Source organism: Physeter macrocephalus, unplaced genomic scaffold (genome assembly GCF_002837175.3).
Source record: "Physeter macrocephalus isolate SW-GA unplaced genomic scaffold, ASM283717v5 random_409, whole genome shotgun sequence".
NCBI classification, from domain to species: Eukaryota; Metazoa; Chordata; class Mammalia; order Artiodactyla; family Physeteridae; genus Physeter; species Physeter macrocephalus.
The window spans coordinates 36,678-49,948 of NW_021145693.1; the positions used below are offsets into that span (position 1 = coordinate 36,678).

The following is a 13,271-nucleotide window of genomic DNA, read 5'->3' on the forward strand; positions in this document are numbered from 1 at the left end:
CTCTCGCTCGCTCTCTCTCTCTCTCTCTCTCTCTCTCTCTCTCTCTCTCTCTCTCTCACTCTCTCTCTCACTCTCTCACTCTCTCACTCTCTCACTCTCTCACTCTCTCACACACACAGAATCAGACGCCAGTTACTCCCCGGTGTCATGTAGGGATCCATCGTGTTCTCTGACAGTTTCCTTCTGTTTGAAGCATCCGATACTAAGAATCCTACTGTTCAGTTTTGTGGATTTTGAATCACACTTTTATATTTTTTCGTAAACTAAGAAATAATCTTGTTCCCTTTACCTTCGAGGGGACGTTTTAGGTATTGTCTAACTTAGCTGAATACGTTAAGCTTTTCTTTTTTTTTGGCTACATTGGGTCTTCATTGCTGTGTGCGGGCTTTCTCTAGTTGCGGCAAGCAGGAGCTACTCTTTGTTGCGGTGCGCTTGCTGCTCATTGTGGTGGCTTCTCTTGTTGCGGAGCACAGGCTTAGTTGCTCCGCGGCATGTGGGATCTTCCTGGACCAGGGCTCAAACCGTGTCCCCTGCATTGACAGGCAGATCTTAACCTCTGTGCCACCAGGGAATCCCAAGCTTTCTTGATTAATTACAGGCAGCCTTAATGTCATTGTTCTTAAAATATTAGGGCAGTAAAAAATGCTGAAACAAAAATTGATGATGAAAGATATCGTTGACCTTTTTGCACTGAAAGGGAAGGTGAGTTACTCAGGTGTACGTAGAATTGAAATGCATGTCTGGGCTTCTGCTTTTGGAAGTACAGAAGACTAGACGCTCTGACGGGCCTTTCTGAGAAGACTCAGCAGGCGTGTACTGAGGGCAAATGACCACATCAGTGCATGGTGGAAGTTCTGGATCAAGGCATCCACATGAAACTGGGGCCCTTAAAGGGGCCAAAATAGATGCAGAGGTGGGTGCTGTCCTCATCCCAGGCTCTCTGAAAACAGCACCCCCAGTTTTGTTGAGCCCTAAGGGTTGCTATAGATTGAACCAGCAAACAGGAACTCCTTAAAAGAGCAACAGACACCCAAAGCAAAGACAGCAAAAGCGGATTTAGGCCCTTAAGAAATCACAATTGGGACCTTCAGGTGCAAAGATAAAATAACTATGTAAAAAATGTTCAAAAACATTTTTTAAATTGAATCAAAATTTAGCAGGCAGCAAAAGTCTATCCAAAATATCGAAGATTATTTGAAAAGCAGTCAGAGGGTTAAACAACAGCCAACAAAGAATTAGCGAAGGGGAAGTTGAATCTGCAGGAGTGACTTAGGTGTCTACACAGAGAAACACGGCAGCAACGTGAGCAGCTGAGGTTTGGGAGATCCTGAGGAAACCAAACGTGCTCAGTGAAAACCCCAGTGGGAGAGAATGGAGGGTGGAACTACTGTGAGGAGATGAGTGGAGTTGTTCTAGAATTGGCCTACAGCCCACACTTACAGGGAGTTTAGTGTCCACCAGGCAGGGTAGTTGCAGGTGCCAAGCACCAGACGTGGAGAGATGAGCAGAGAAGATCCAGCACTTAGAGAAGAACAGCACACGGCAGGCCTGTCAACAGCAAACATTGCCTCCCCCCGCAGCAGAGGAGCTCCAGAGGCTGCGAGAAAGTAATTGTCGTCAAACCTTCTTTGAAGAATAGGGTAAAATCAAAATGTATTCAGATAAAATCTGAGAGAATTTATTTACCAGTGAAACTTCACAAGCATGTGCTTTAGGAATAAGCATTAGCCTAGAAGGAAAGAATAAGGTGTGGGAAGAACCAATAAACCGGCAAATGTGAGGTAAATTGTGGTAAACATTGCCATTTAAATCCATAACAGTGTTTAATAAATGCAGCTTAAGAGATGGCACCTGAAACACTGGAAAAGAATAAGTCTCGAGGGTTATTTAGAATTCAGGTGTTCTCTACACTTCAATAAAGGTAAATCAGTAAAAATACATGTTGAATGTGTAAAAGTTTAAGATTACTGTTTTAGATACAGTGTGACAACACCTAGTATACCATAAATATCACAAAAGTCCTTAGCCTTAACTACGTGCAACATAGTCTACTATTTTTACTGTACTGTGTTCCAGTATTTTTCTTTTCTAGTTCTGGTTGCAGCGTAGTTGGTTTTATGACTCACTAGTTAGTTGCGACCTGCAGTTTGAAAACACGCTGACTGGTAAAGGTGACCACATGCACAGGAGCCACGGACACGGATGTTCATGCCGCCTTGTCCATGGCAGCAGAACCACTGGAGGCAGCCCATGTTTTGTGGAGAGGTGGTGGGGCATCCACACAGCGATGCACATTCATTTCTATTAGTCACTAGTGAGTAAACGTAAAGCCAGACGGGGGACATCAAGCCTTCTCGCTGTACTTGGGGGACCCTCTCCCTCATATTCAGTTTTTTCAATGGTGGGACTGTCCCGACCATTCATTATAAAAGCAAGACATACTCTAGGTAGAGAGAAAGAACCTAAAACAATGCAGGAAAAAGTCCATTCTGCCACCTTTATTTCCTATCTTTTTGACTTAGTGCGTGTTTTACATGCATGAGATCATCCTCGACACACAGCAGCATAACTGGTTTTCAGCATCTTCCTGGATGCTGGCTGCCTGGGATCCCACGTGAATACACCCCACTCATGTAACCATTCTAGTGATGGGCGTCTTCGGCCTACGCTGCCATGAGCAGTGCTGGAGCAGGCGTTCTTAGAGTACTTTCTCTTTCAGTATTTAGCTAGTTATTAGAGTTAATTTTTAGAAGTGAACTTTGCTGGGGTAAACACTGAATCTTTTGCAATTTGCTGCATAACTGCCTTGTCTGATTTGAATCGCTTATGAGAGGTGGTCAGCTAAGTGACAGGCATCAAGGCAGCCACCCACAGCCGCTCTTCCACAGCAAGAGGTGTGGCTGGGGAGAGTGACATGGAGGTGAATAACGTGTGTCTGCAGGAGACGGGTAGCGGGCTGCAGCGACACATGTGGTGATGGATGGGCCCAGTGCTGCCACAAAACCGACTGATTTCTCTCTCCCCAGATATATGAGCTGCGGGTGATGGAGACCAAGCCTGACAGGGCTGTGTCCATCATCGAGTGTGACATGAACGTGAGTGGCCGCGGGAGGAAGGGCGGCTGGGGGCCCTGGGCGGGTGTCATGCAACCCCTGGGACTCTTTGGGGGAACAGGGAGGAAGATGGTGCCGGAACATTGTGAGGAGGCCGCTGACCTTGTGATTGGTGGCAGGGTTGCTGCTAGTTTTGAGATGGCTAGATCCACCAGCATCTCAGCCCTGTGAGGGGCTGAGTCTTCTTGGAGGCTGAGGAAGGTTGCTCAGCTCCAAGTAGTGGGAACGACAGCCCAGCATGCTGGGTCTTCAGGGAAGGATGCCCAGCAGAAGGGTTCCGTTCTGTCTGGGTCTGTTTAGAGGAGTGGTTGCCGGGGTCCAGGGCAGTGAAGTTGCCTGGAGGGAGAGGGTGTGGTTATAAAAGGGCAGCAGGAGAGGTCCCTGTGGTAATTGAAACTGCTCAGGATCTCGACCCGGGGGTTGGGGGGAGGGGGTGCACCGACCTGCAGTGATGATCAAATTGTGAGAACAAAACACAAACCTGCGTGTGCATGTAAACTGGGGACGTCTGGATGAGGGCTGGGTTGTCTTTGCCGATGTTCTGCTGTGATTTTGTAAAACGTGACCATCGGGGAAATGGGCAGACTGTACAAGGCCCCTCCTGTATCGGCTCCAACAACTGCACGTGGACCCCCAGTTGTCCCAACTTAGAACAGAAAAGCCACGGAGGCTGAGTGTGGCCCTGTCTCATCGTGCTTTCTTCTTGGGGACACAGGTGGACTTTGATGCTCCACTGGGCTACAAGGAGCCGGAGAGACAAGCCCAGCATGAGGAGGCAGCCGTAAGTCGCTCCTCCGCATCCCTCCCGAGCTCTGCACAGCTCCCCACCGCCGGTATTGGTCTTTGGAGCTCATCCCAGTGTCCTGGCTGCCGGGCGGTGTTTGGCCTCCACTGGTACCGAGGCAGCCACGTTCTGCTTCCCTCCCAGACCTGCTCCCGGGGCCCAGTGTGTACCATCTGTTGGGGTGCGGGCACAGCAGGAGCAGTGAGGGAGCCCAAGGGAAGAGCTGGGGGCCCCACTGAGAAGCTCATCCCCGTTTTTCTGTCCCTGCCAGGAGGGCGAAGCTGACCACAGCGGCTATGCCGGGGAGCTGGGCTTCCGCGTGAGTGCCGCCATGCGACTGTCTGTCCTCCTGCAACGTTGTCTGTGACACCCTGGGAACCTCAGCTGGGAGCAGGCCTGGGGGACCCCGCACGCGTGTACCCGGTGCCTTCTCAGTTTCCAAACCCTTTTCCATCCACTTTCTCCTGGATCCTCCCAACAACTGTCAGGCAGCCCCAACTTCTTTATAAAAATTTCTAGCCTACCGGAAAGCTGAACTAGTACAACAGACACGTATACTCTTCACGTAGATTCACCAGATGTGATCACTCTTGATTTCTCTCTAAACCGTGTCCTGCACTGTTGGAAAGTCAGTTGCATGTTGACGCTCCAGCACTGCTGTCCTCCCTGAAAATGGGGAGGGCCTGGTGGGCGTGGCTCAGACCACTGCCAGGAAGCAGGTCTGCAGAGCTGAGCCGTGGGCCCAGCTGGACCTGTCACCCCTTCCTTGGCAGCTGGCGCCCGGGGGTTGAGGCAGGTGGAGGCACCGTCCTTGGGCCAGGAAGCTCCCCTCAGCTCCCAGCAGCCCCCAGAGGGCGTGGGCGCTGCAGTCCCTAGGTGGTTCTCTCCTACCCTTGTGGCTCAGCTCACAGCCCCCCTGCCTGCTTGTCTAGGCCTTCTCCGGCTCCGGGAATAGACTGGACGGGAAGAAGAAGGGTGTAGAGCCCAGCCCTTCCCCAATCAAGCCCGGAGACATCAAGAGGTGGGTCTGCCCTGGCTCTGCTCCACCCGACCCAGGCCCTGCATTGGGGCAGCCTTACTCAGCTCTGTGGGAGTGTGGGTGTCCCGCCGCCCTCATCGGTGGGCTGGAACACAGCGTGGCAGAAGCGCGTCGGTGCCCCCCATCATCGCCAGGCTTCTCCCCAAGACCCCCGCAGTCCAGCCCCACTGGCCCCTGATTGGATCTCTTTTCTACTTCTGACCTTTCTGGTTCCGACTTAGTAATATGCCCATTTTCCTTCTTTGTGACTTTAAATAACTGATTACTTCCCTCAGGAGGAGGCAGGAGCTGCCTTACTTAGTTGTGTTTATATTGTTTGGTCCAGGGACTCTCAGCAGAGTCCCTCCTCTGGTGGCCTGCATGGTTGTGGCAGGGATGAGATCTGTCCCCTGTTGACCATGTGAGAACACACGGAGAATGCCAGAAACGGGTTTGCACCCAGCCTCTTAGGGAGTGAAGTGAGTTCAGTGCATGTGTAGCCCTTGCAGGGGGCATGTGAGGCTGGAGGACACAGACCCTGCCGCAGCTGCCTTCTGTTCCCTCCTGGGGGGGTGCTAGGAGGCACCCGTGGGCTGGCCTGAGGCTGGGGGATGGGTACAGCCACGGACCAGATGGTCACGAATGGATTTTAGTCCCTTTTCCTGACACTAACATTTCTTCTGCTCTGTCTTCTTTACAGAGGGATTCCCAACTATGAATTTAAACTTGGTAAGATCACGTTCATCAGAAATTCACGTCCACTGGTCAAAAAGCTTGAAGAGGTATGTTTCATGGGTCATGAGACGTTTCATTGGCTACTGGTGACTGAGGAGAGTCTTTCCATTCTGAATGAGGGTGTTTCTGTCATATTTTTCTCGATTCTGGGGCCCCTCTTCTCCCCAGTGGTCCAGCTGTCGAGGCTGTGTGGGCTCTGGTGTCCCCTCGCGGCAGTGACCAGCAAGGTTTCAGCTCCCTGAGCCCTTGCCAGGTGTCAGGCCCCATGCCATGTGCTCTATACTGAAATATTTAATCCCCAGGACAGTCTCGTGGGGCAGCTGCTGTGATTGTTTGCATTTCCCAGGAGTGAGCATGAGGGTGCATGAAGGTCAGGGGCAGAGCTCCTGACCACTGCACGGCCACCTCAGTGCCTCCGCACTCCAGACACGGCCTCCTGCGGCCTGGGGGGCAGGGAGGGGAGGTTCCATCTTGTGGGCACTTCTCCCAGGTGCTGGAAACTTGCTCGAAAGACCCAGCACAGCCTGCCATTAGACCGCCCACCCCGCCTGGCAGCCGTAACTTTGCTGGTGGTTCTAGAACACCCCGCCTCAAATCCTCGGTCTCCTGGTTGCTTTTCTTGATGCTCAGTCCCTCAGGGACCAAGCGGAGGGGTGGTTCAGAGACTCACAGCCCCTCCTGGCTTTAACGTTCCTCAAGTTGACACCATGTTGGCGGTCTCAGGAGCTGATGTGGTCCCCACCAGGCCTTTGCTTGCCCCCAGCCTGGCTGCTGGCTCAGACCTGTGTCCTCAGGCCCCCTCGTCCTTGATTGTTGCAGGGATGGGGAGGCTGGGGTGTCCGTGAATAGACGTCCAGGGAGAGATGTGTGTCTGAGGTGGGCCTTCAGGTGCACTCACGCTGCCTGTCCTGGGGCACAGGTGACAAGGTGACGGGGACAGTGAGGCAGAGTTCTGGGAGCCCCGGAGCAGGAGGCCAAGGGCACCTGACTTGATAGACCACGGAGAGCCATGTCCCGTCCCAAGCTGGCTGTGGGGCAGCCAGGGGGCAGGACCTGGGGTGAAGGCTGAGCATCTGTCCCAGAGTACTTGGCCTCACCCCCAGAAGGGATGGCATCACAGAGTCCCCAGACAGCCCTCAGCAAGGCGGTAACAGTCCGCCACCCTTGGCGTCCCCTCCCCACTCGGCTCCCACATACTGGCAGCGGGTGGGCTGACTGCAGCTGGAGGAGCTTTCTCTGGCCGGTCGAGCCCAGGCAAGGCCCCAGCCTGCTTACCCCGGAGTGAAGGCCACAGGCAGGTTTCCAGTACCAACACCCCAGTCACGGGAGATCAGAGACACCAAAGGGGCAGAAACCACCTGGGAAATAATTGCTCCAAACAGAGGGGCCCGCGTTGGCAGGTCAGAAGGGGCCACCGAGCATCCAGCACAGTGGATGGAAACAACTCCAAATTGGGGCAAAGGAAAGATGCTAAAGCCTCCAGGAGGTGGAGATTCTACCACGGGTCACGAATGGTACTATCTTAGCCAAACACAAGCCAGGACATAGTGGAGCAGGGTCCTCAGAATTCTTTGCCCAATTATATGAGCTGAATTGTGTCCCCCAAATTCCTGTGTTGAAGCCGTAACCCCAGCACCTCAAAATGTGATTGTATTTGGAGATAAGGCCTTTACAGAAGTGCGTTAAAGTGGGGGGCGCTAAGATGGGCCACGTTCCCCTCTGAGGAGATGTGGACACAGAGGAAAGGCCTGAGGATACAGCGAGAAGGCAGCCCCTGCAGGCCCTGGAGAGGGGCCTCAGGAGAGACCACACTGCCGGCACCTGGATCTCTGGCTCCGAGCCTCCAGGCTGTGCGGAGGCGAATGTCTCCCAGGCCCCCAGACTGTGGTGATTTGTTCTGGCAGTCCCAGCAATCTAACACCAAGCACCCTGTCAGTGAGCCGTGTGAGAGGAGAGGTAGGTATTCTCAGTCCCTGAAGATCTCTTCGCGCACCCTTTCTCAGGAAGCTACTGAAGACATACCCACTGAAGTGAAGGAATAAGAAGTCAGAAAGCCTTAGACCCAGGAAGCAGGGCATCCCCACAGCAATGTGCAGCCCAGGGGTAGCGGCCCATCCAGGTGGGACAGCCCGAAGGTCCCAGAAGACGCACCTTCCTCAAGTGGGTGAAGTGTTCACAAGAGAAAAAGCAGGCTCCAGTGTTGACAGCAGGACAGACGGAGGGCCCTGAAGGAAGGGAAGGCTGCCTGGCTCAGCCACGACTCACCTTTGCGTGGTCGCCACCATGTGAACCTTGTATGGGCCCCACTGGAAACACCAGCTGCATTAGGCGGTGGGCCGGGTGTGTGGGGAGGGCGTGCTGGGGAGCTCGGGATCCTCTTCCACAGACAACGCTTCCCCTGACTAGCAGCAAAGCTCATGGAAAGATGCCTGCTGTTTTCGAGGGTTCAGAAAAAAACAAGCCGTCTTTCTGCTGGTGGGAGGATAGTTTGGTAGAGTGAGAGCTGCTGAGTCACCATTTTAAAAAGCTTCAAAAATAAAAGTATCCTTCTAACCAGGAGTTCAACCTCTAGGGAAAATCAAAGTTGTGTGCAGAGACATTCAGCTGCCCGGGAGGGCAGCTTTAATACTGCAGACTTGAAAGTAACAGCTGATGGCAGAACTGCCTGCCCACCGAATGGAATTAGAGGGAACGAGAGCAGCGCACTGCCTTGAGATTGGGGAAATGAGTAGGAAAATAGTTTATGTAAGCACATACAGAACAGTGACTGGAAATGTTCTTTGGCGTGGTTTTTCTTTTAGGGGGTGTATTTTGTATTTTTTACATTGAAAATGTGATACCTTTGCAAAAAGATATATACTCAACCTGAGAAAAAAGGCTGTGGTAGACAGAGTTGTGATTCCATGGTTTTGTTTTCAATTCAGTAGATTATAACTTGCATTTCTATTTCAAAGACATTTCTTATTATAAATGTGGGAGTAAGGAAAATGGGCAGATGGTACATGAATCAACAGAATAAAGCATTTCTTATTAAACTTCCAAGGAGTTTCTGAAAATGGTACTTTCTCTTCACACTCAGGATGAAGCTGGAGGCAGATTCGTTGCTTTCTCTGGAGAAGGACAGTCGCTGCGTAAAAAGGGAAGAAAGCCATAGGTTGGGACCGTTGGCTGATTGGAAAATAAAATAATTGCAACATGCTGGCTTTTAGTTACTGGCTCTGACAGGGACACTCTGTCACTTTAGGTTTGTTTAGAGTTACCTAAGAATTACCAGGTTTCACCTGCAATTGGACAGCAGGACAGCAGTTTGTGTGCGTGATTTGGGGAAAGAGGAGGCCATCTCTGAGGTCCCTTACGCTCCTTGCTTTCAGCCCTTGGGGCATGCCCGCAGCCTCAGCTGGAGCACAGTTCCCTGATTCCTGCTAAAAACCCGTGAAGGGATTGAATCGCTCTAAGTGGTGGTGGTGTTTCTCTTTTTTTCATTTATCTTTTCTTTCTCCAGGTCATAGCTTAGCTGTTGCCTTTGACCTGGAAAAAAGTGGTTTAAACAGATAAGTGCTCTATAAATAGTGGTCATTCCATTACTCTGGCTGCAATTTAAGTATTTGAGGAAGGGTGTTTCCATTTTTATTTTACATATTGATTTTTTTCCCCCCAAGAAACCATTCCTCAGAAGGAAAACTTGACCTGAAAGCATTTCTAACTTGGATTTCATTTGGAAATCACTGGCTCCTTAATGAATCTGTACTACTGTAAAACAACTTTGTGGTGAAGCACAAATGTGACTATTAGAATAAATGAAAGCTAAAGATATGTTCTTTCTCCTTTCCTACCCCTCACTCCCAGTTTTAACATTAAATTTTCCAAAGTTCTGCTGGCCTGTCTTTATTTTTTTTTTACTAGTATTAATTTAGTTTCAGGTCTTCAATTTCTATAATATGAGCTCTTTCGACATGTTAATTCAATTATTTTTCTCTCTTTGAAAACAGTTCTAAATCAAGAATTTCAAATAAAAACAGGCAGTGACTAAAACCTGAATTGCCTCTAAGTGTTTGATTAGGTACCAACATGGATTGACAGTTGGGCAGGAGGAAGGCCTGCTGGCAGGGGCCCCTAGTTCCACCCTGCCCCTAGGAAAGAGCTCTTCTGGGGAGCGTAGGGAGAAACGAGGCTCTCTGACTCCTGGGGTGGGGGTGGTCAGGCCCAGCAGGGGCTCCCCTTGTTCCTGTTGTAGGCCAAGGGGTCCATCTCTGGACAGGGCTCCCCTCAACACTCAGGAGATTATATCCCCCTGTGGGACGCCAGCCCAGGGTTCACCCATATGTCCTCAGAGAATAAGCACAAAAGTCATCATGATGACCAGGGCTGGGCCCTGTGGCCCAAACCCACACCCATGGCAATGGAAGTGGTTCTGGAAGGTGTGAGCACTCTGACCTACCTGGCCTTTCACTTCAGGAGTCTTGGATCGCTGGCAGAGGTAGAGTAGACACCCTCCTTGGTGGGTGGGCAGCCTTGTTTGCAGGATGACATTGGCTACCACATCATTCAATTACATGATGAATGTTATGTAGTGTGCTGGCCCCTGGTTTCTGTCTTCCCTGAGCCACACCCACTGTGTATACAAGGAAAGCACTCCCTGCTTCGGCCAGAGGTGGACCCTGTTGGTTGGTGGGTCTTCTGGTAACACGGTGGGGTGCCACTTGTGGGCCTGTACCCTGGCCTGCATCCTTCCTCTCAGGCAGCATCTTCTCCAAGCTTGGTCTGTGACCCAGCGTGGCAGGACTCCTAGTGAAATTGCAGCTGTCTGGCTTGACCCGGACTCACTCCTAGGGGGCCCGGCACCCGCCTTGCAGGGGCCCCTGGGCCGGTGGCTAGGCTGGCGGCAGTTGGAGAACCACTGCAGAGGTGTCGCAGGGTTCTGCGGGCCCACCAGCCTCCTCCCCTTCGCTGTCATTGCCTCGTGCGCATCGCCCCATGGAGAAACGTTGTCTCCCTGCCTTAGTACATACAGCCTCGACCCTAACGCGACCTCCGGACGCCCACCAGCAGGTCCTGCTGTCCCCCAGGCCGTGCAGCCTCTGCACCTCTGGCCAGGCTACGCTGTGCCCGCGCCCGTGGGGCCCGCTTCCTACCTGGGAGTCACCCCGCCCTCGAGGGGACACAGGCGGGACCAATGCAGCCATAGGACTGGCGTGGCGTCGCTGATTGCGGTGCGTGCTGACGAAATGAACCGATCTTTGAGATTATGAAAATAAGGCTGCTGCAAAGAACATCCCGAGCCGCGTGGTTCCGTCAGAAACGGCCGCTGGACGTGAATGTGCAGCCGGGCGCCCGCCAGCCCGAGCGAACGCCGAGGTCACCTCCGCCACGTGGCTAGCCGGGCCGGTGGACCCTGGGGGCATGCCCGGCCCACACCGGCCTCGGCTCCGCCCCAGCCTCCAGGCCCCGCCCACACAAGCCTCCAGGCCCCGCCCTCCCTCGACTGTTACTGGCTCCCAACCCGGACGTCCTGTTCAGTGGCGCGTCTCAAGGAGGTCGGCGAGGAGATAGTGGTGAGATCTCTGGGCTCATTGGTCCCTCCGCCCATCAGTCACTCGGCGGCCCGCGGGCTCAGTAGGCGGGTTAGGCAGTCCCGGGACATGGCGGAAGGTGGAGGCTGGCAGGTAAGTGCGGTGGGACCCGGGGACCCGCGGGGCCAGGTCGGGAGGACGGAGACCGGGTCCGTCCGTGCGGGACGGGCTGGCGCGCACCGGGTCCCCCGCTCACTCCCCCGTCCCCGTCCCCGCAGCCGCCCCGCCCGTGCGAGGCCTACCGCGCCGAGTGGGAGCTCTGCAGCAGCGCCGGCCACTTCCTGCGCCACTACTACGTGCACGGCGAGCGGCCGGCCTGCGGGCAGTGGCGGCGCGACCTGGACAGCTGCCGCGAGTGGGAGGAGCGCCGCAGCGCCGAGGCCCAGGTGACCCGACCGGGCGTGCAGAGCCCTGGAAGACCAGGAACCAGCCCGGGGGCACGAGACGCTGGGAGAAGGGGGCGGGCCTTTAAAAAGGGGTTCAATTCCAGCCTCCACGTGTGCTGGGGAGCGTGCTTTGGTTTATATCCTTAAAAGGTCAGTCTGGCTGCCACGCTGAGAGAGGATATGGTGGAGGTGCTAGAGACCAGTAAGGAGGGGGTTGTGGTTCATACATTCAGCAGACACTTACCACTTGGGACGCTCTTGGGGATCCAGGAGTGATGAGAACACAGCCCCTGTCCTCCCGACTCCTACATCCTAGTCTAGGATACAGCGGTGGCCTGGAGCTGATGGGGGCGTGGGTGGGGGTGGGGGGATGGAGCGAAGCTGTGAAGGCGCAGTGCTCACGGGGCGTGCAGGGGAGGGAGCCAGCAGGACTGCCAAGTGTAAAAGAAAATGACAAGTCCGAGATCAGTGGAAAACGGGAGAGGCAGTTTGCAGCCTATAGGGCAAGAGATTAATAACCTTTGTACATATATATATCTTTTAAAGATAGTTGTCACATATCAGTAAGAAAAATGGGAACGATTTCAGAATAGAAAAGTAGGCAAAGGGCACACAGAAGGAATTAATTCTAAAAGAAAACCAAATAGCCCGATATATACTTAAAATGACAGTAACTGGTTACTGCCCAGCGAAATGTCCATAGGGGTTTGGAGAGTCAGGGCACGTGGGCAGTGTTTGTGGAATGTCAGGTTTTCTAATTGTCTAAATGTCAAATGCATACCTTTTTTTTTTTTTTTTTGTGGTACGCGGTCCTCTCACTGCTGTGGCCTCTCCCGTGGCGGAGCATAGGCTCAGCGGCCATTGGCTCACGGGCGCAGCCGCTCCGCGGCATGTGGGATCTTCCCGGACTGGGGCGCGAACCCGTGTCCCCTGCATCGGCAGGCGGATTCTCAACCACTGCGCCACCAGGGAAGCCCTAAATGCATACCTTTTGATCCCCCAGTTTTACTCCTGGAAGTTTATCCTAGGGAGGTAATTGGGTAACAACTGAAAGTTCAAAATGTCCATTGTGTCACCATTTGTAGTAGTGCAAAGACTGAAAGTGACCTAAAGTCCAGTAATAGACATTTGACCAGATAACGTCTTCCCCACCACGGAGAACTACACAGCCATTAAGAAAAATAGATAGTAACCTATCCCCATGTGGAAAGGTGCTCGCAGTATGTCACTTAATGAGAAAAGCAGGATGTGCACCAGCCAGGAGATTATTCCTTCTTTAGGGAAATGGGTGATAGCCCTGAAATGCGGGCCTCAAATGGAATTGGGGAAGCTGTGAACTTCACCTCTGGGAGGGAGGTCTGCAGGGCTTTCATATTTACTTTGCATTTCTGATCACTTTTTAACAAGAACAATACATTCCATTTGAGACAATAGAGCTTGAGTGAAAACAGATGGTAGAGGTGAAATTCTACGTGTAAAGTGGCCAGCATAGCGCCTGGCACCCCCTCCGGCCCCGTCATGGTTGTGACCTGCTGCCCTGGGTTTACTGGCCGGGGTGGTGGCGCCCACTGTCTGTCGTGTGGGGGTGGGGGTGGGGTGGGGTGGGGTGGGGGTGTGTGTGTGTCGTGTGTGTGTGTGTGTGTGTGTGTGTGTGTGTGTGTGTGT

At 53.0% G+C, this 13,271-nt stretch overlaps 2 protein-coding genes across 6 annotated transcripts in view; both read left to right on the forward strand.

The window, feature by feature from the left end:
• UFD1 (ubiquitin recognition factor in ER associated degradation 1) overlaps positions 1-9,688 on the forward strand; it is a 20,653-nt gene extending 10,965 nt beyond the window's left edge. For both annotated transcript variants that reach the window (XM_024120711.3, XM_007119071.4), the window contains exons 7-12: positions 3,027-3,095; positions 3,829-3,894; positions 4,169-4,216; positions 4,830-4,918; positions 5,616-5,697; positions 8,730-9,688. In XM_024120711.3, coding sequence (XP_023976479.1) covers positions 3,027-3,095; positions 3,829-3,894; positions 4,169-4,216; positions 4,830-4,918; positions 5,616-5,697; positions 8,730-8,804 — 429 coding nt within the window. In that variant the 3' untranslated portion in view covers positions 8,805-9,688. The remainder of the gene's footprint in view (positions 1-3,026; positions 3,096-3,828; positions 3,895-4,168; positions 4,217-4,829; positions 4,919-5,615; positions 5,698-8,729) is intronic.
• A 1,277-nt stretch (positions 9,689-10,965) lies between these two features.
• The window catches only part of CUNH22orf39 (chromosome unknown C22orf39 homolog), a 4,823-nt gene continuing 2,517 nt past the window's right edge, over positions 10,966-13,271 (forward strand). For 2 of the 4 annotated variants that reach the window (XR_003678501.2, XM_007119072.4), the window contains exons 1-2: positions 10,966-11,313; positions 11,439-11,756. Coding sequence is in view for 2 of the 4 variants with exons in the window: in XM_007119072.4 (XP_007119134.1) it covers positions 10,966-11,313; positions 11,439-11,753 (663 nt within the window). In the remaining 2 variants the exon portion in view is untranslated. The remainder of the gene's footprint in view (positions 11,314-11,438; positions 11,757-13,271) is intronic. The other 2 variants (XR_003678502.2, XM_007119073.4) reach the window with 1 other exon arrangement.